The sequence below is a fragment of the Salvelinus namaycush genome, chromosome 3, assembly GCF_016432855.1.
Source record: "Salvelinus namaycush isolate Seneca chromosome 3, SaNama_1.0, whole genome shotgun sequence".
Taxonomy (NCBI): Eukaryota; Metazoa; Chordata; class Actinopteri; order Salmoniformes; family Salmonidae; genus Salvelinus; species Salvelinus namaycush.
This window is the reverse complement of record NC_052309.1, coordinates 11,782,342-11,801,123: the sequence shown is the minus strand read 5'-3', so window position 1 is coordinate 11,801,123 and position 18,782 is coordinate 11,782,342. Positions and strand designations below refer to the sequence as shown.

The 18,782-nt window shown below is 42.4% G+C and overlaps 1 protein-coding gene and 1 long non-coding RNA gene across 2 annotated transcripts; one reads left to right on the top strand and one right to left on the bottom strand.

The window, feature by feature from the left end:
* The first annotated feature begins 255 nt into the window (after nt 1–255).
* On the top strand, nt 256–16,933 carry LOC120044944 (thrombospondin-4-B-like). Its single transcript, XM_038989694.1, has 22 exons — nt 256–334; nt 6,933–7,130; nt 7,601–7,848; nt 8,365–8,464; nt 8,776–8,858; nt 8,962–9,013; nt 9,252–9,403; nt 9,530–9,667; nt 10,251–10,328; nt 10,677–10,829; nt 11,000–11,104; nt 11,260–11,367; nt 11,730–11,889; nt 13,073–13,191; nt 13,348–13,400; nt 13,753–13,946; nt 14,469–14,647; nt 14,750–14,798; nt 14,910–15,106; nt 15,484–15,656; nt 15,773–15,912; nt 16,097–16,933. Exons 1-22 carry the CDS (start codon nt 256–258, stop codon nt 16,156–16,158), a joined length of 2,820 nt encoding a protein of 939 aa, XP_038845622.1. The 3' UTR covers nt 16,159–16,933.
* On the bottom strand, nt 12,548–18,723 carry LOC120044946. Its single transcript, XR_005476602.1, has 3 exons — nt 18,656–18,723; nt 15,419–15,665; nt 12,548–13,933 (listed from the first exon to the last, which is right to left on the bottom strand). It is a non-coding gene; the product is annotated as an uncharacterized LOC120044946 (long non-coding RNA).
* Between the last annotated feature and the right edge of the window lie 59 nt (nt 18,724–18,782).

The window sequence follows — 18,782 nt, the reverse complement described above, 5'->3', positions numbered from 1 at the left end:
AACCATCTCCGGCCCTGCTCCTCCTCCCTCAGTCAGCCTCCTGTCCTCCCCCAGTCAGCCACACACACACAGCAGCTGTTCCGTGCCTCACTATGACAGCCTAGCCTCACCTCTGTCTCTACTGTGAGCCATACACACTACACACACCACACACATCCCAGGCAATAAACAGTACAGGAGGACCAAGAGCACCACTCTGCCTGATAAGGATCAGTCACTCCAGAGAAACAGGTCTGGGAACAGTGAGAGGACAGAATGGGGCTGTGGACGACGCTGATCGTGGCTTCGCAGCTGATCTTGAACCTGTGTTCGGAAGTGGGAGCCCAGGGCTCAGGTGAGTGTAGCTGACAATGACTTTCTTAAATTATTACTGAATGTGATGCCAATATGATCTTGATGTGGTCATTAAAGTCTATTGAAACCATGCAATTGCACCACAAAGTACTTTTAAGGTATTGCTTTGTAATCACAGGACACAACCACTAAAAGTAAAAATTAAACAATTTGATCTTAGCCAAAGACATACAGTTTAAGTTGACATACAGACCGACTGTGATGTCATCTTCAGATGTCTTTTATCAGTCTACTAAAGCTCAGCACTCTACCTCAGAGGATTCCAATCAAGAACCATGAAGCTCTGAGGTAATGATTGATCTAACAGACACTGTGATTGAGAATATCATATACATTTTCCCAAAAAAGTTTAAGGTAACAAAATCAGTAAACACAAAAATCTATATTGCTCTTATTTAGATTGCAATCACCATTGTACAGTTGTTTTTTTACTTTGTAAAACGAGAATATCATATTCATTCACACTCAAGCCAATATACACAGAGGGCTAGACATGACATTTGATACTCTGTTGGGTAAGAATAAATGTTCTGATAAATAGTCCTCTGTGTCCTGTGTGGTGAGAAGATTGAAAAGACATGCTTCATAAGAATGTTGTGTACTGACTTTAGACTGAGGAAGAGTAAGAGGTGATGACTGAGATGTGACCGCTGTATTAATTGAGTGTGTGTGTGTGCGTGTGTTTAGTGTACTGCCCGAACTGACTGACTTGGTTCACTGGTATCTCTGTGACTCTGAGAGGGGGGGGGTCTGGAGTCTGGATCTGATTTAAAGTACCAGCTATAGCACACACATGGGAATAATCACTAATGGTCTGCATGCAATATTGGAGTCTGAAAACACACACACGCACCACAACACACAGGCCTTTAAAATGGCATCTACACTGAGGTACAGGCCATAACTGTCACTGAGTGTGAGAGATATTATTTTACAAAATATATTCACAGCTGTACTGCACATAGTTGTCACCGTTGATAAATAGTAAACATTTGACTCATTAGCAGTTCATACAAATATAAATTATTGGCAATTATTGCATGAGGTTTCACTATAAACAAACAAAAGTTTGGATTTATTAAGTAAATTGTAAATCATATGCCTTGTGTTTACAGTACAACTTTGTTATGACTTATAATAATACAATATATACAATTTTGCAGACACTTTTATCCAAAGCAACTTAGTCATGTATGGAATCGAACCCACAACCCTGGCACCACGCTCTACCAACTGAGCCATACAGGACTTAAATGGATTATTTACCTATTAAGGCACAATATATATATCAGACAACAATAATGCAGTTGTTTATTATCTACTGCAACTAGGTGATTTTACTGTCACTTTATGACTTCAATTGACTTTATGTGGTAGATCATGTCACATGTGTCATACTGTATGTGAGCTGTTCAGGTGGATTTGAGGTGGATTTGGTTTTGTGTAGCTTAACAGATCATGAGACGACAAGCGGTGGCTCTGGGGATGAAATCTAACCCTTTCTCATGGCACTTTGTGAGGAGATCCTGACACACACATGGCCCTGAGTCTGAAACACAGATGGAAGAGAGAGAGTGTGTATAGTGTGTCTAACCAGACAGATGAGAATAGAAAAAGAGTTGGTTTGTTTAGACTGTTTTATTGGTGCACCCCCAGTCCCAGTTTGCAGGCCAAGTCACGTTGAACCATACAGAGATCTATCTGTTAGTGTTTGCCTAACCTCCCTCCTCAGGTGACGGGACAATAGTGATGCTGAAGCCTTTCGCAAACCAGGCCTCAGTGTGTTTGTAAAGGTGAGATTGAGTGCAGGAAAAGGCATGAAAAGGAGGCTCCAGTCACGTTTAACCACACACCTTTAAAAGCACCCGTGCTGCTCCCTGGTGAGCTGGAGCAGATTGAGGCCAGGCAGGGGGATCGGGAGAAAAGACTAGAGGCAGGAGAAAATAAGAAAGATGTCTGAAGCTGACAGACACAGATGGAAACGCACACACACACACACACACAGAAGAGAGAAGATGAGAGCAATTTTCTGGAAGCATTTGGGAGCAATTTGGTGCGTGCCCTCATGACAGTGTGCCTTGTAGACGGCTGCTAGGGCACTTGTGTATTCATGTACGGTCTCAGACTGGCGGGGAGGGATTCAAGGCACATCCTCCCGAGGCCTGCTGTGTCCCGGAGGGACTTTATTGGAATAGAATTGTAATCTTGAGCTTAACTGTCCACTCAAGAGAAAGCTCCTCACTGTAACCAGTGCCTGTAATCTGGTTCAGGTTATTAATCAACCTACTAGGTTGTTTATAAACACTACAGGGACAAGATTATCCACATGTATCGATCACATTTTAACTAATAGTGTAGAACTTGTATCCATACCCATTGGGTGCAGTGATCACAATATTGTGGCTATACCCAGGAAGGCCAAAGTTCCCAAATCTGGGCCTAAAATTGTGTATAAGAGATCATACAAAATATTTTGCTGTGACTCTTATGTGGATGATGTTAAAAATATTTGTTGGTCTGATGTGATTAATAAGGAGCATCCAGACACTGCACTTGATGAATTTATGAAATTGCTTCTTCCAATTATTGATAAACATGCACCTGTTAAGAAACTGACTGTTAGAACTGTTACGGCTCCATGGATTGATGAGGAAATTAAAAACTGACTGGCTGAAAGAGATGGAGCAAAAGGAGTGGCTAATAAGTCTGGCTGCACATCTGACTGGCTGACTTACTGCAAATTGAGAAATGATGAGACTAAACTCAACAACAAAAAATAAGAAACTGTATTATGAAGCCAAGATCAATGATATAAAGAATCATGGGAAAGAACTTGAGTACATTAAATTAAATTATGGGCAGAAAGACAAATTCAACTCCATATTTTATCGAATCAGAGGCTTATTCATCACAAAACCATTTGATGTTGCAAATTATTTTAATGATTACTTCATTGGCAAAGTGGGCAAACATAGGAAGGAAATGCCAACAATGAACAATGAGCCATCGTATTCATGCATAAAAAAAACAAATAATGAAAGAAAAGCATTGCAAGTTTGAATTTTGTAAAGTTAGTGTGGGAGAGGTGGAAAAATCATTGTTAACGATCAATAATGACAAACCTCCTGGCATTGACAACTTAGATGAAAAGCTACTGAGGATGGTAGCTGACTCTACAGCCACTCCTGTCATATTTAATCTGAGCCTAGAGGAAAATATTTGTCGTCAGGCCTGGAGGGAAGCCAAAGTAATTCCGCTACCCAAGAGTGGTAAAGCAGCCTTTACTGGTTCTAACAGCAGACCTATAAACTTGCTGCCAGCTCTTAGCAAACTGTTGGAAAGAATTGTGTTTGACCAAATACAACGCTATATCTCTGGAAACAAATGAACAACAGTCTTACAGCATGGTTATAGAAAATGACACTCAACATGTACTGCACTGACACAAAGCTTCTCTAATGTCAAACATGTAAAGTGTGGTGTACCGCAGGGCAGCTATCTAGGCCCTCTACTCTTTTTTTTTTTTTTTTTACCAATGACCGTCCTCTGGCATTAAACAAAGCATGTGCATTCGTGTATGCTGATTATTCAACCACATACGCATCAGCAACCACAGCTAATGAAGTCACTGAAACCCTTAACAAAGAGTTGCAGTCTGTTTTGGAATGGGTGGCCAGTAATAAACTGGTCCTGAACATCTCTAAAACTAAGAGCATTGTATTTGGTAGAAATAGTAGACCTCAGCTGAATCTGGTAATGAATGGTGTTGCTGTTGAACAAGTTGAGGATAATAAATTACTTGGCGTTACCTTAGATTGTAAACTGTCATGGTCCAAACATATACAGTGGGGAGAACAAGTATTTGATACCCAGCCGATTTTGCAGGTTTTCTTAATTACAAAGCATGTAGAGGTCTGTAATTTTTATCATAGGTACACTTCAACTGTGAGAGACGGAATCTAAAACAAAAACCCAGAAAATCACATTGTATGATTTTTAAGTAATTAATTTGCATTTTATTGCATGACATAAGTATTTGATACATCAGAAAAGCAGAACTTAATATTTGGTACAGAAACCTTTGTTTGCAATTACAGAGATCATACGTTTCCTGTAGTTCTTGATCAGGTTTGCACACACTGCAGCAGGGATTTTGGCCCACTCCTCCATACAGACCTTCTCCAGATCCTTCAGGTTTCGGGGCTGTCGCTGGGCAATACGGACTTTCAGCTCCCTCCAAAGATTTTCTATAGGGTTCAGGTCTGGAGACTGGCCAGGCCACTCCAGGACCTTGAGATGCTTCTTACGGAGCCACTCCTTAGTTGCCCTGGCTGTGTGTTTCGGGTCGTTGTCATGCTGGAAGACCCAGCCACGACCCATCTTCAATGCTCTTACTGAGGGAAGGAGGTTGTTGGCCAAGATCTCGCGATACATGGCCCCATCCATCCTCTCCTCAATACGGAGCAGTCGTCCTGTCCCCTTTGCAGAAAAGCATCCCCAAAGGATGATGCTTCACGGTTGGGATGGTGTTCTTGGGGTTGTACTCATCCTTCTTCTTCCTCCAAACACGGCGAGTGGAGTTTAGACCAAAAATACTTATGTCATGCAATAAAATGCAAATTAATTGCTTAAAAATCATACAATGTGATTTTCTGGATTTTTGATTTTTTTGATTTTAGATTCCGTCTCTCACAGTTGAAGTGTACCTATGATAAAAATTACAGACCTCTACATGGTTTGTAAGTAGGAAAACCTGCAAAATCGGCAGTGTATCAAATACTTGTTCTCCCCACTGTATATTCAATGGTTGTAAAGAGATGGGGAGAGGTCTGTCCGTAATAAAGAGATGCTCTGCTTTTGTGACATCACATTCCAAAAAGCAAGTCCTGCAGGCAATAGTTTTGTCTTATCTTGATTATTGTCCAGTCGTGTGGTTGAGTGCTGCAAGGAAATACCTAGTTAAGCTGCAGCTAGCCCAGAACAGAGTGGCACGTCTTGCTCTTCATTGTAATCAGAGGGCTGATATCAATACTATGCATGGCAGTCTCTCTTGGCTAAGAGTTGAGGAGAGACTGACTGCATCACTTCTTCTTTTTATAAGAAACAATGTGTTGAAAATCCCAATTTCTTTGCATAGTCAACTTACACACAGCTCTGACACACACACCCACCAGACATGCCACCAGGGGTCTTTTCACAGTCCCCAAATCCAGAACAAATTCAAAAAAGCGTACAGTATTATATAGAGCCATTATTGCATGGAACTCCATTCCATCTCATTTTGTTCAAATGAACAGCAAAGCTGGTTTAAACAAACAGATAAACCAACACCTCACAGCACAACGCCTCCTCTATTTTTTAAAAATTTGATTTAACCTTTATTTAACTAGACAAGTCAGTTAAGAACATATTCTTATTTACAATGACAGCCTACACCGGCCAAACCCGGACGATGCTGGGCCAATTGTGCGCCGCCCTGTGGGACTCCCATTCACGGCCAGATGTGATACAGCCTGGATTCGAACCAGGGACTGTAGTGATGGCTCTTGCACTGAGATGCAGTGCCTTAGACCTCTGCGCCACTATTTGACCTAGATAGTTTGTGTGTATGTATTGGTATTGATATATAGACAACCTGTGCCTTGTTAAAAATATTTTTTTATTGATGTAGTTCTGTCCTTGAGGTGTTCTTGCCTATTAATGTTTTGTATTATGTCATGTTTTATGTTTTGTGTGGACCCCGGGAAGAGTAGCTGCTGCTTTTGCAACAGCTAATGGGGATCCTAATAAAATACCAAAACTCTTCAGTGGCTTCTACATTTCACTCCCTGAGCACTCAGTACAGTCTATCCATATTTGTGTGGTAAAAGTGGTCAAGCAAAAGACCCACTATGTTATTTGCACCGAGACAAACTCATTCTGATCTTGATCTTCCAGCCCATCCTAGTCTACTGACGTAAAGTATTGTCTCGGGACATCAAAACTACTAGCTCAAGAATGATCAAAATACCATACATTCTGATAAAAGGGAAAATGTTTTACCCCAAACTCATATTCTGCCTCATCAACAACAAGCCTACTCTCTCGTGACAACCAGCATCTTCTCAGCACTTTAAAACCTCTAGCTCAGCAATCCTCACCATTCAGGTCAATGTGGTCAAGTGGATACTACAGGGCAGGCAATGTAACACTTCTCCCCAGCTAGCCAAACTCACTGTGATGTTCCAGCCCAGTTTAGTCTATAAAGCAGTGATGTACACTTTCCCCCCGATACATCCAAAACACCTTGCTCAATAACCATCCTATTCATCTACTCAGGTGTCTTTATTCTCGCTGTACTGAGCAGCAGAACTTTACTTTGTTACTTTACTTTATTTCCCCTCAAAGATTACTTTATTTTACTTTAGTTTGTTTCTTTTTACAGTTATTTTACTCTATTTTATGTTTCCCTTCACAGGTATTTCACTTTACTTTATGTTTCCTTTTACAGTAATTTTACTATACTTTGTTTCGCTTTACATTTATTTTTACTTTACATTTCCCTTTACAGTCATTTAACTTTATTTTTTCCCCTGTAGTGTATGACCTCCTCAATTCCCCGGACTGTCTGCCAGACCTGCTGCAGGGCGGCTTAGTGGAGCAGGGCGTGAATGAGGCTTTCATCCTCACCACCTTCAAGCTGCAGCCCAAGACTGGCACCACAGTGTTCGGCCTGTACAACCCCCGGGACAACAGCAAGTACTTTGAGTTCACCGTGCTGGGGAAACTCAACAGAGGTAAGGGGTAGGAAGGAGAGGCAGGGGCGTCAGGCCCATTGAAACCGGTGGTTTTTCCACTTGTACACTGAAAATATAGAAGATATTGTTTCTTTTACTCATTATTAATTCAAAGATATCGATTTCTGGCCACCTTTGCCCCTCAAAGAAATGAGGTGCACAACGCCTCAGGGGAGAGGGATGTATGATACATTGGTCTTGCTGAATGCACTTTTCTGTACGATGTCAAATTAAATAACATTTTAATTGTCACACGCTTGGTAAACAACAGGTGTAGACTAACAGTGAAAAGAGTCTTAGTTCTCTCTCTCTTTTAATCTAATTTGTGTTTAAAAATCATTATTTTCGCTCTCTGCTTCTACATTAATGTATTCATCATGTATTCATTTCATTGAGGCATTTGCTGTGATTCCCTTTCCATCTCATGTCCTTTTCCTTTAACTCTTTTTCTTTCCCTTCCTCTCTCCCAGCCGTGCTGCGTTACCTGAGGAGTGATCGGAGGATGAGCTCCGTGACCTTCAACAACATCCAGCTGGCAGACGGTCAGCGCCACCGCCTCCTCTTCCACCTGAAGGGCATGCAGCAGGGACCCGGGGGGGTGGAGCTACACCTGGACTGCAGGCTGGTGGAGACGGTCCGGGACCTCCCCTCCGTGTTTCAGGGTCTGCCTGCAGGCTACGGTGTGGTGGAGCTGAAGAGCATGCAGGGCAAAGCAGAGGTGATGTTATTAGATTTGTTTCAAATGGCAACCTATTGCTTTTATAGAGCACTTATTTAGACCATTGTCAAATTGGGTGCAGTTCAAATGTAGTGCATCATATGGAATAGAGTTATTATTTACTCATAGATCCAGACAAAATCACAGAACCTTCAACCGAGGATTGGTTGTCCGTCTGTTTCCGTTTAAGCCATTTGACCAGAGCTACCCAGACACTCCCCAAACCATTGCTTTTGTTGACTTTGTACTCAGGGAAACTATGAGTGATGTCACTTATTTACTCCTAGATCCTCCTTCCAAATTCAAATGACCATAACCCCCTAGCCTGGGTGCCAGATAGTCTGTTTCTTCTTTGGCCAAATCCTTGTCCATCAAAAATTAGAGTTGGCTACAGCAGGTAAAAATCTGGAAACAAATTTGGTAACCACCTTGTCCTAATCTAATCAAACCCATCCATCAGCATTCAGCACTGATTCCAACTAATGTGTCCCTGTTGTTGGACTTCTTCATAAACAGGAAGAGCTGGAGGAGCTGAAACTAGTGGTGGGAGACACGTTTGAGAATGTAGCTTCTCTTCAAAACTGCCACCAACAAGGAGACTCAGTGCAGACTCTGGGTAAGGGTTTATGACAAAAAATAAACCAAAAAATAAACCAACTCCTATTCCTGTGTGTTCCCTAGTACTGTCTAGTTTACACAGACAAAAACATTTTGAGGAAAGGCTTTATCTTGAACGTCGCTCAACTGTTTTTCAGGAAGCAAATAAATGGTGATATATATATATATATATATATATAAGTATTCTATGTCTCTACTTTCGAATTCACACAAAAACAACAGTTACTGTAGATTGAGGTTGAACAAGAACCCCCTCTGAAGTCTGTTGGTATGACCAATGTTATTTTCCAATGCTGCTCTCCCGTGCAGGGGTCAACACAAAGCAGCTGTCCAATCAAATGCTTGATCTCACCAAGGTGATAAATGAGCTGAAAGATGTCCTCATTCAGCAGGTAACTATAGTGCTCAAGCTCATCTGGGAGCTATTAATAAACTGTACCTCCTGACCCACTGAGTCCATAAAAACTCAAAACATGTCTATGTTGCTTTCTAAAGGTCAAAGAGACATCTTTTCTCAGAAATACCATCTCTGAGTGCCAGGCTTGTGGTAAGAACATCCACCATCACCATTATATTACAAATTATGTATTAAAGTTCTGTTATATGTTGTTTATAGATTGAACCAATAGCTTTTTCCTGACCATGAGGAAAATCACTGGACCTTAGTAATAAAACTAGTTTGAAGTATGTTCGCTTGTAACACATTCATTACTAATACATGAGAAACCACTGGTATTGTGGAAACGAGTGTCATAAAAATATATTTCCTCTGGGTGTCTTTGAAGGACTGGGTGGAAGCGAAGTCATGAAGCAGAAGTGTGCCCCAGGCGTTTGTTTCCGCGGCGACATGTGTATTGAGACGGAGGACGGGGTTGAGTGTGGACCCTGCCCTGATGGATACACTGGGGACGGCTTCAGCTGTGATGATGTGGATGAGGTAGGGTGTGTTTGTGTGTGTATGTTATATTCAGGTGCATGTGTGTTTACTGTATGAATTTATATGGTTGTAATAATTCTGAAACACTAACCAAGCGTCTTCTTCCATCTCTCTCTCTCTCTCCAGTGTCAATTTAACCCATGCTTCCCCGGGGTGAAGTGTGTGAACACGGCTCCAGGGTTCCGCTGTGACGCCTGTCCTCTGGGCTACTCTGGTCTGGCTGTGGAAGGGGTGGGAGTGGTCTACGCACAGACAAACAAACAGGTCAGTTAACATAACCAACATCACCAAATACAGTCAAGGTCTCCAGGTCAGTCAGCATCACCAAATACAGTCAAGGTCTCCAGGTCAGTCAGCATCACCAAATACAGTCAAGGTCTCCAGGTCAGTCAGCATCACCAAATACAGTCAAGGTCTCCAGGTCAGTCAACAACACCAAATACAGTCAAGGTCTCCAGGTCAGTCAACATCACCAAATACAGTCAAGGTCTCCAGGTCAGTCAACATCACCAAATACAGTCAAGGTCTCCAGGTCAGTCAACATCACCAAATACAGTCAAGGTCTCCAGGTCAGTCAACATCACCAAATACAGTCAAGGTCTCCCTTTTAATTGGGTAAAAGAAAAAGCTGCAAACACTAGTAGGTCTGTTGTAATAATTTATTCACCAACGTTTCGACAGGAACGTTTCAATTCAGTCAATGGACAATTCCAGAAGATTCATTTTAATGAAATGTACTCCTACCCACCCGGTGACATTGTTATTAGGATAACTAATCATGGAACACCTTTTCAAGATATGTATCATAATAATCATCTCCGGTTTTGTACTTTATACGGCCTCTTAGGTCTGTGATGACATTGACGAGTGCAAAGAACCCAACAATGGACAGTGCACCGCCAACTCTCTCTGTCACAACTCTGCGGTAAGGCCTGAGTGTGTTACTCTGTCATAAATCTGCGGTAAGGCCTGAGTGTGTTACTCTGTCATAAATCTGCGGTAAGGCCTGAGTGTCTGTCTGTCTGATAGCCTGGTGGTCGACTAGACCGGTTTGTTGCTTCAGCCAACTCCTGACCTTCGTTTTCATACAACAGAAATTGCTTGAAGCACAAACAGATGTAGCCTGGAATAAAAAACGGAATATCGCTCAATTTAAACAATAATGCAAGGAGGGAACAATGTTAACTGGATTCCAAATATCTGACTGCCTGCTACAAGTACTACATTTATTCTTATGTCTCTCATTGCCTATTACCCTACATTATCCCTGTAGGGTTCTTATGTCTGTGGGGGCTGTAAGACAGGCTACACAGGGGACCAGGTGAAGGGCTGTAAGCCAGAGAGGAGCTGTGGTAACAGTTTGACCAACCCCTGTGATGTCAACGCCCAGTGTTTCCAAGAAAGAGACGGCTCCATCACCTGTCAGGTGGGGTCCTATGGATCACAAACTGGCCTCCATTGACAGAACTCTCTCTCACACACACAAACACACGCACATACACACACGCACGCAAACATACACACGCAAACACACACAAACACGCACACACACCCACGCACTGCCTCTTAAGTGTTCTCTCTTCTTTCTCCTGTCAGTGTGGGATTGGCTGGGCTGGTAATGGCTACCTATGTGGAAAGGATACAGACATTGATGGATACCCTGATGAGAAACTCAAGTGCAAGGATATGCTCTGTAAAAAGGTAACCATGACAACACAAGAAATACAACTATCCTGGGATAAACACCCCCCCCCCCCCCTCCTCTCCCTTTGCCCCTCCCTCCATCTTCTTTTTATGGTGTGTCTGTTAAAGTGATCACCATAAATCGGTCAATAAATACATCTGTCTGTTTTCAGGATAACTGCATGCGCGTTCCTAACTCTGGCCAAGAGGATGCTGACAAGGACGGACAAGGAGACGCTTGTGACACCGACGCTGATGGTGACGGTATTCTGAATGAACAGGTAGACCTTATACCTCTATACACACACACACATTAAATTAAATCAAATGTATTTATAAAGACCTATTTACATCAGCAGTTGTCACAAAATGCTTATTTAGAAACCCTGCCTAAAACTCCAAACAGTATGCAATGCAGATGTAGAACCACAGTGGCTAGAAAAAACTCCCTAGAAAGGCAGGAACCTAGGAAGAAACCTAGAGAGGAACCAGGCTCTGAGGGGTGGTCAGTCCTCTTCTGGTTGTGCTGTGCTGAGAATTTGAAGGAGCATACTTAAATTCACACAGGACACCAGTTAAGACAGGAGATTTCACCAGATAGGACAGACTGACCCTATTCCCTCTGTGCCCCTCTCCCGTGCAGGATAACTGCTGGCTGAAGCCTAACGTGGACCAGAGGAACAGTGACAAGGACAGCCATGGTGACGCCTGTGACAACTGTCGCACGGTGGAGAACCCTGATCAGAGGGACACTGACAGTGATGGGAAAGGAGACGCCTGCGATGATGACATGGATGGAGACGGTACGTACAGCGACACATCACTACCACGTAGCTACAGTCCGTCACAGTAGTATGTTCCAACAGCCGCTTGTCTAGAATCCTTGAACATACAGTACCACCAAGCACCAACCCTACCCTGACCCAATGATTTATATACTAGATGATTGACAGGGGGCGCTGTTTTGAAGCCACCGCACCTCCATCTTGGCATTCCCCCACTAGAGTAAAAAAAGATTTTGGAAGCTATAGAAATTCATTAATTAATTTCCACGTTAATTATATTACAGACACCTTAATGCATACTTTTAAATTATAGAATGTGAGCTTAACATGAAAAATATCTATAATTATTTTTTTTACAATTCTAATGTTACTGTCCCCACTAAAATATATTTTTTAAATACATGTAATTTTGTCCTTGACACATTTAATTGAAATACTGTAGAGTTCCATTCATTCCTATGGAGGACTGCTTCTTCTGGGGGGTGTCAATATGCCCGATTTGTGGCTTCAAAGCCTCTCACTGGCCAGTACATAGAGTAGCATCAGCAATCCAGGGTTTATATACATAATTGCCCTGACCCCATTACTAAAATCCCCTCTCAAGTTAACAGAAACATACAGTATGCCTTTATCATCCTCACTCTTTAATAATGTAGATGACTGTCGGTTTCTTTTTATAGACCCTGTCTACAGATGGCTTGACCTTTATGCTACAGCCACAGTACTGTTGCTTTCCGGAGATAAATGAGAAATGACACACACACCATATTTCAACAGTTCACTCAGATGACAAATGCAACAGTGCCTCCCTGTGGCACAACTAGTGAACTATTAGAAACAGCATATCAATGGAAATAGAATCAACCACGTGCAGTTTGCTTTTAAATCCCAATGCATTGATTCAACGTCAGTGGTTAAGCTGTCAATCATACAATTCATGTTTTATGATTTTCTCATGGGCCACACTTAAAGTTCACTTTTTGCTTGTATCCAACAGAGATTCACACATGTTCTAAATGTGAAATATCTAGAACAGCCATCGCTGGTGTTCATATGTCACAAAGCAGTGCTCCTAAAGGAGTCCACTTGAAGCTGAAGCACTCATGTATTTCACCAACACTTCTGCAGAGTGGTGGGATACTATTGGTCAGATAACTTTACAAACTCAAACTTGACAAACTCAAATTGAATTGGTCTCCAGGCTTGAAGAACTTCCTTGATAACTGCCAGCGGGTGGTGAACCGGGACCAGTTGGACCGGGATGGAGATGGAGTGGGAGATGCCTGTGACAGCTGCCCTGATATCCCTAATCCTAACCAGGTCAGACTGCTTCCACAGGCGTCCATTAGGGTTCTGAGACCTGTTCAGTTTACAGATATAAAATGGGATATGGAGCAACTGAACTGTCCTACCCTGTGATAAATATTATACTGAGTGGTCAAAAAGTGTTTTAACAAATCTGTGCTCTAATTTTAGTCCGACATTGACCATGACCTGGTTGGGGATTCTTGTGACACAAATCAAGACAGGTACAAGAAAAACATATTTTAAAAGTATTTGACTTGAGAAAAAGTATGCTCTTAAAATATCCACTTTATGATTTAATTTATTTTAGTCAATTCATGATTGCAGTAGTCAATATATCCCTTTATTTTGACAAATATTCCTATTTTACTGTATATTTTAGTATACAGTGCATAAATTAGGTTGCCAGTCCAATGTTACTTAACTGCCAGCCATTCCCTACTAGCCTGAGTCCCAGATCTGTTTATGATGTTAACTCCATTGCTGTCAGCAACACTCAGGCTAAATCCATTCATGTGATGACCTGACCCTATCTTTTCTGTCCCTCCTCCCTGTGTGTCACCCCCTGGTCTGTAGTGATGGCGACGGTCACCAGGACACCAAGGACAACTGTCCCAACGTGATCAACAGCTCCCAGCTGGACACAGACAAAGACGGCCTGGGGGATGAGTGTGACGATGACGACGACAACGACAGCATCCCTGACTTCCTGGCACCGGGACCCGACAACTGCAGACTGGTGCCCAACCCCGACCAGCTGGATGAGAACAGTCAGTCTTTAATATTTCTTTCAAATAATTTACTTTACTGCTTCAAACAAATTGCCTAGCAACGGGACAATCTGAATGTGAATTATTGAGTCATCACCTAAAACCTATTGCCTGGTGATCCAGTCTGTTTGTGCTTTGGCCAACACCTCTCTGTGTTAGTTTGTGTCCTGCCAAACAGACAGTAAATGGTGTGACAACTGTAGAAGAGTTGACTACACCAACAGTATGGGATCAGACTACATTTTAAGTGAAAGTAAAACACAAGAAAGTGAGCACCTATGCACTAAGAGTGTTGGGCCAGTAATTGAAAGGTTGCTGGTTCAAATCTGAGCCAACTAGGTGAATAATCTGACGATGTGCCCTTGAGCAAGGTACTTAACCTTAATAGCTCCTGTATGTTGCTCTGGATAAGAGTGTCTGCTAAATGACTCAAATGTAACTCTCCACTCTACCAGTGTATTGTCTATGCTTAGAACCTTACTGGGCATCATTTCTAAGCCTTTGTGTATTCTCTCCTCCCAGATGATGGTGTTGGAGATGTGTGTGAGTCAGACTTTGACCAGGACAAGGTGATAGACAGGATAGACAACTGTCCAGAGAACGCTGAGGTCACTCTGACAGACTTCAGAGCCTATCAGACGGTGGTGCTGGACCCGGAGGGCGATGCCCAGATTGACCCCAACTGGGTGGTACTTAATCAGGTCAGATGGTCATTTACTGGATGGACTTACAAAACAATAAGTTCAACATGGCAGAAATGCTTTGACTTTGTCAACATAACTGACATTTAATCTCTCAAACAGGGAATGGAGATTGTTCAGACCATGAACAGTGACCCTGGACTTGCTGTCGGTAAGAAAGACTTCCAAATCGTTATCCGGTATCGAACCATGTTCTCATATGGTATTGTATAAAGTCATATCCTATTTTATCGCAACATTTTTGTTGTGTATTGCTCCCTAGGTTACACTGCGTTCAGTGGAGTGGACTTTGAGGGGACATTCCATGTTAACACGGTGACTGACGATGACTACGCAGGCTTCATCTTTGGCTACCAGGACTCCTCCTCCTTCTACGTGGTCATGTGGAAACAGACTGAGCAGACCTACTGGCAGGCCACACCCTTTAGAGCAGTGGCCGAGCCTGGCATCCAGCTCAAGGTGTGTGTGTATGTGTGTGTGTGTGTGTGGGGGATTGTGTTTTTGAAGTAAGTACAAAAGACAAAGATAGATTGTATTTAGGTTGGCTCTGTACAATTTAACACACACACACACACACACACGTGTGCTATGGAGAGCACAGGAGGTTGGTGGCACCTTAATTGGGGAGGACAGGCTTGTGGTAATGGCTGCAGCGGAATGGGTGGAATGATATCATGACATCCATGTGTTTGATGCCATTCCATTTGCTCCATTCCTGCCATTATTATGAGCCACCCTAAGCCAAATCTGTCTTTGTCTCTTTGTACTTACTTCTTAATTATCTTCTCTCCCTCGCTATCTCCTCTCTCCATCTCGCTCTCCCTCCCCATCCCCAGGCTGTGAAGTCTAAGTCAGGTCCAGGGGAGCACCTGAGGAACTCCCTGTGGCACACAGGGGACACCAACGACCAGGTGCGTCTGCTGTGGAAGGACCCCAGGAACGTGGGCTGGAAGGACAAGGTTTCCTACCGTTGGTACCTGCAGCACCGACCCCAGGTCGGATACATCAGGTAAGACAGCTGAGAGAAAAATAGAGAGAGAGAGTGTGTGTGTGTGTGATGTCATCGCTTCATCTAATACACAATGGAGTACAACAATGGCTAATGTATGTTGGGTGTTTGGACAGGGCCCGTTTCTATGAGGGGACAGAGCTGGTGGCTGACTCTGGTGTGACCATCGACACCACCATGAGAGGAGGCCGACTGGGCGTGTTCTGTTTCTCTCAGGAAAACATCATCTGGTCCAACCTAAAGTACCGCTGCAATGGTAAGCAGCATGCTTTATTTGAGTGTCGCAGCAGTCTTAGGCACTGCATCTCAGTGCTGGATTTTAAAAAAATTTTTTTTTACAATTGCTTTGAACTCAAATTAGTCAAATTCATCAACCAAAGTGGCATCCTTAATTAAACTGACTCTTGGTAGAACTTGACTTTGACCTCTAACCTACACAGATACCATCCCTGGGGACTTCCAGGAGTTCAGCATGCAGCACGGCGTCGTCGACGGTCTCTAAGCATACAGAGAAAAACTGAAAGAGAGACCGTTTCTCCAGCTGTGTTTAGAATGTACTGTATGTGGTGTGTGCGTTTGTACACAGTGGCAATACTGTATGTACGTGGCCTGTTTCCATGTCTACCCACTTCCCCACCAAAAATGTTATCAACTTGTCTTCATGAGTGTTATAATCAGTGTCCTCAGTGGTCTAAATTAGGACTACTAGAGTAAAATAAAATTCACATTTCAAACTTAAGATTTTATTATTTGAGCTCATTTTGCAATAACATCCACAAACAGAAACATCAGCCATTGATATAAGCTTCCTTCTCTCTCCCTCTCTCAGAGCTTTGATTCCCAGTGTGATACCAGCCCCACACAATGTCATCACACAATATGGACATGAGAGCAAACACAGGAGAGGAATCAGACCATGGGGACTTGAGCATATTCCATTGTCTTATACCCTGGTACCAGATCTGTTTGTGCTGTCTTGTCCTGTTGGAAAGACAGCACAAACAAATCTGGGACCAGGCCAACTGTCTTGGCCCTGTGACCTCAATCCTCCCCGGAGGCCTAGTCTTGACCAAGAGTTTTGTTATCAGTGAATATCACAGCTCCTTAACACAACTCTCTAGAGGCCAATAGAAAGCAATTTGAAAATGATTCCCAAATAAACTCCACTTTCTGCCTGGTTTAAGTCTTAGACTTAAGTGTTTGTAAGTTTGAAATTCATGTTGATTATTTTATAAGTATAATGCTATCGACAAGAGAATTTCAAATAAAAAATGTGATATTGTATTGTGTTTTTTTTGGTCTTATTTATCAGCCTTATTGAATGTGTTTGTCCAGATTTTCATCGGCCAGTCTCTCAGTTCATGTGGCCGAAAGAATAAAGAGCAATGAGGAAACAAGAATATTGACCTGTTAACCTAGTATTATTATTGCCGGTGACCGTGCGGCACGGGCATCCATAAGGTATGCTAATATATTTTAAAAACTAATCTAATCTCGTTCCATAGTCACCCTCATATTTTGGTCATGCCTCCGAGCGAGTTGGTAGGGGCGATGTGGTGGTTTGGGATGTATGACAAGTTATTGGGCTATAGAACTTCAGTGATAACAAAGTCCTGAGTGACATTATGTGGCCTAATGTGGGAATGTACTGTATATTGATAGGCCTTCACCAAATGTGTCACTTAAGATCCTAAAAAGACTATTCAGGAAAGTGTTTAAAATGGATTTAAGATTGTATTTTTAAGGATTCACTTTCTACCATTGAAAAAAAGTTTCACCCCAGCATTGCTGCTCTTACATTCTTGCCCTTGCTGTACAACCCTTTTCATGAGACTCAAAACTACACGAGAATATATTTCTTCTGAAGGCTTTGTCAACAACAGAAAAAGCAACACAAAGGTGGTTTGAAAACAGTTCAGATACTCCACTAGAATCTGGTCTTTGATCCTTGCACGCTATTGGCTCTCAGCTGTCACCTGCGGCTCCATCACAAAGTTCAAATCAAACTCTTGTTGCGAAAGCCCCTCTCAGACATTTTGTCCAAACTTGCGTAATAAAACCATGTAACCCTACCCGAATGAACTGATCTTACCTGACTGTGTTAGTCATTAGCTTTCATCATTGCTTTTCACACACAGGGTTTGTGTCTGAATGAAATGGAAACCTATTCCCTATATAGTGCACTACTTTTGATCATGGCCCATACGGCTCAAAAGTAGAGAACTATGTAGGGATTAGGGTACCATTTCAGACACACAGGATAAACATCTTTAAAAAGTGGAGCAGCGACAAAAAGAACACATTGGATTGACCTATGCCCTGTACTTTAGACTCAGCTTTTCTCAGGAGCATGCACAGAATGCATGCTTACCTTACTGGGATGATAGCCAGCAGCTCATAAAATAGTTGTATGGAAAATGATTGATTTATATTTTCAATAATGAATGATTTATGATCATCTAGGCTATTATACCAATGTGCTGACCTGTATGTAATTTCATCCTGACAGATTTTGCACCCGGTTTCTGTGGAGTGTCTCTGGTACCTTTCATCACTTGTCAGACTGGTTTCCCAACACTAAATTACATATAAGACCCCACCAGACACCAGAGACACTGAATATCTGAAACCAGCTACAGAATGGTTTCTCTCATAACACTCGTACAAGTATTGGATTCATAGCCTCCCATTGCATTGTAGGCTAGGCCTACAGTACATAATCCCACGTAAATGTAATTCATGGCTGACACTAAAACTAGTTCTCTCATTCAAAATGTATCTAACTGCACACTATCTGCATTCTCCATTTATGGATCATGTAGGCCTATCCAATGGATGGCCTATATAGCATGCTGACAAGTCTCGTTCCATTTCAGCCAGCATCATCCCTTTACTACTGAATTGTTCACTAATTTGAAAGCCAAATGCAAATGTGGATAGGTGAAAGCAACAATATTGAATGGCCATTGGCCAGGTGCGGCCATCAACATATTGCTTACCAGTCCTTTCAGATGTGAAATCCCCCAAACGGGTTAGAGAGAGAATGGGTGGAGTAAATGGACAGTTTGGAACCAGGTCAACATTTTTGCTAACCTGTTTATACCTCTCAGCCAGTGCTCAACCACG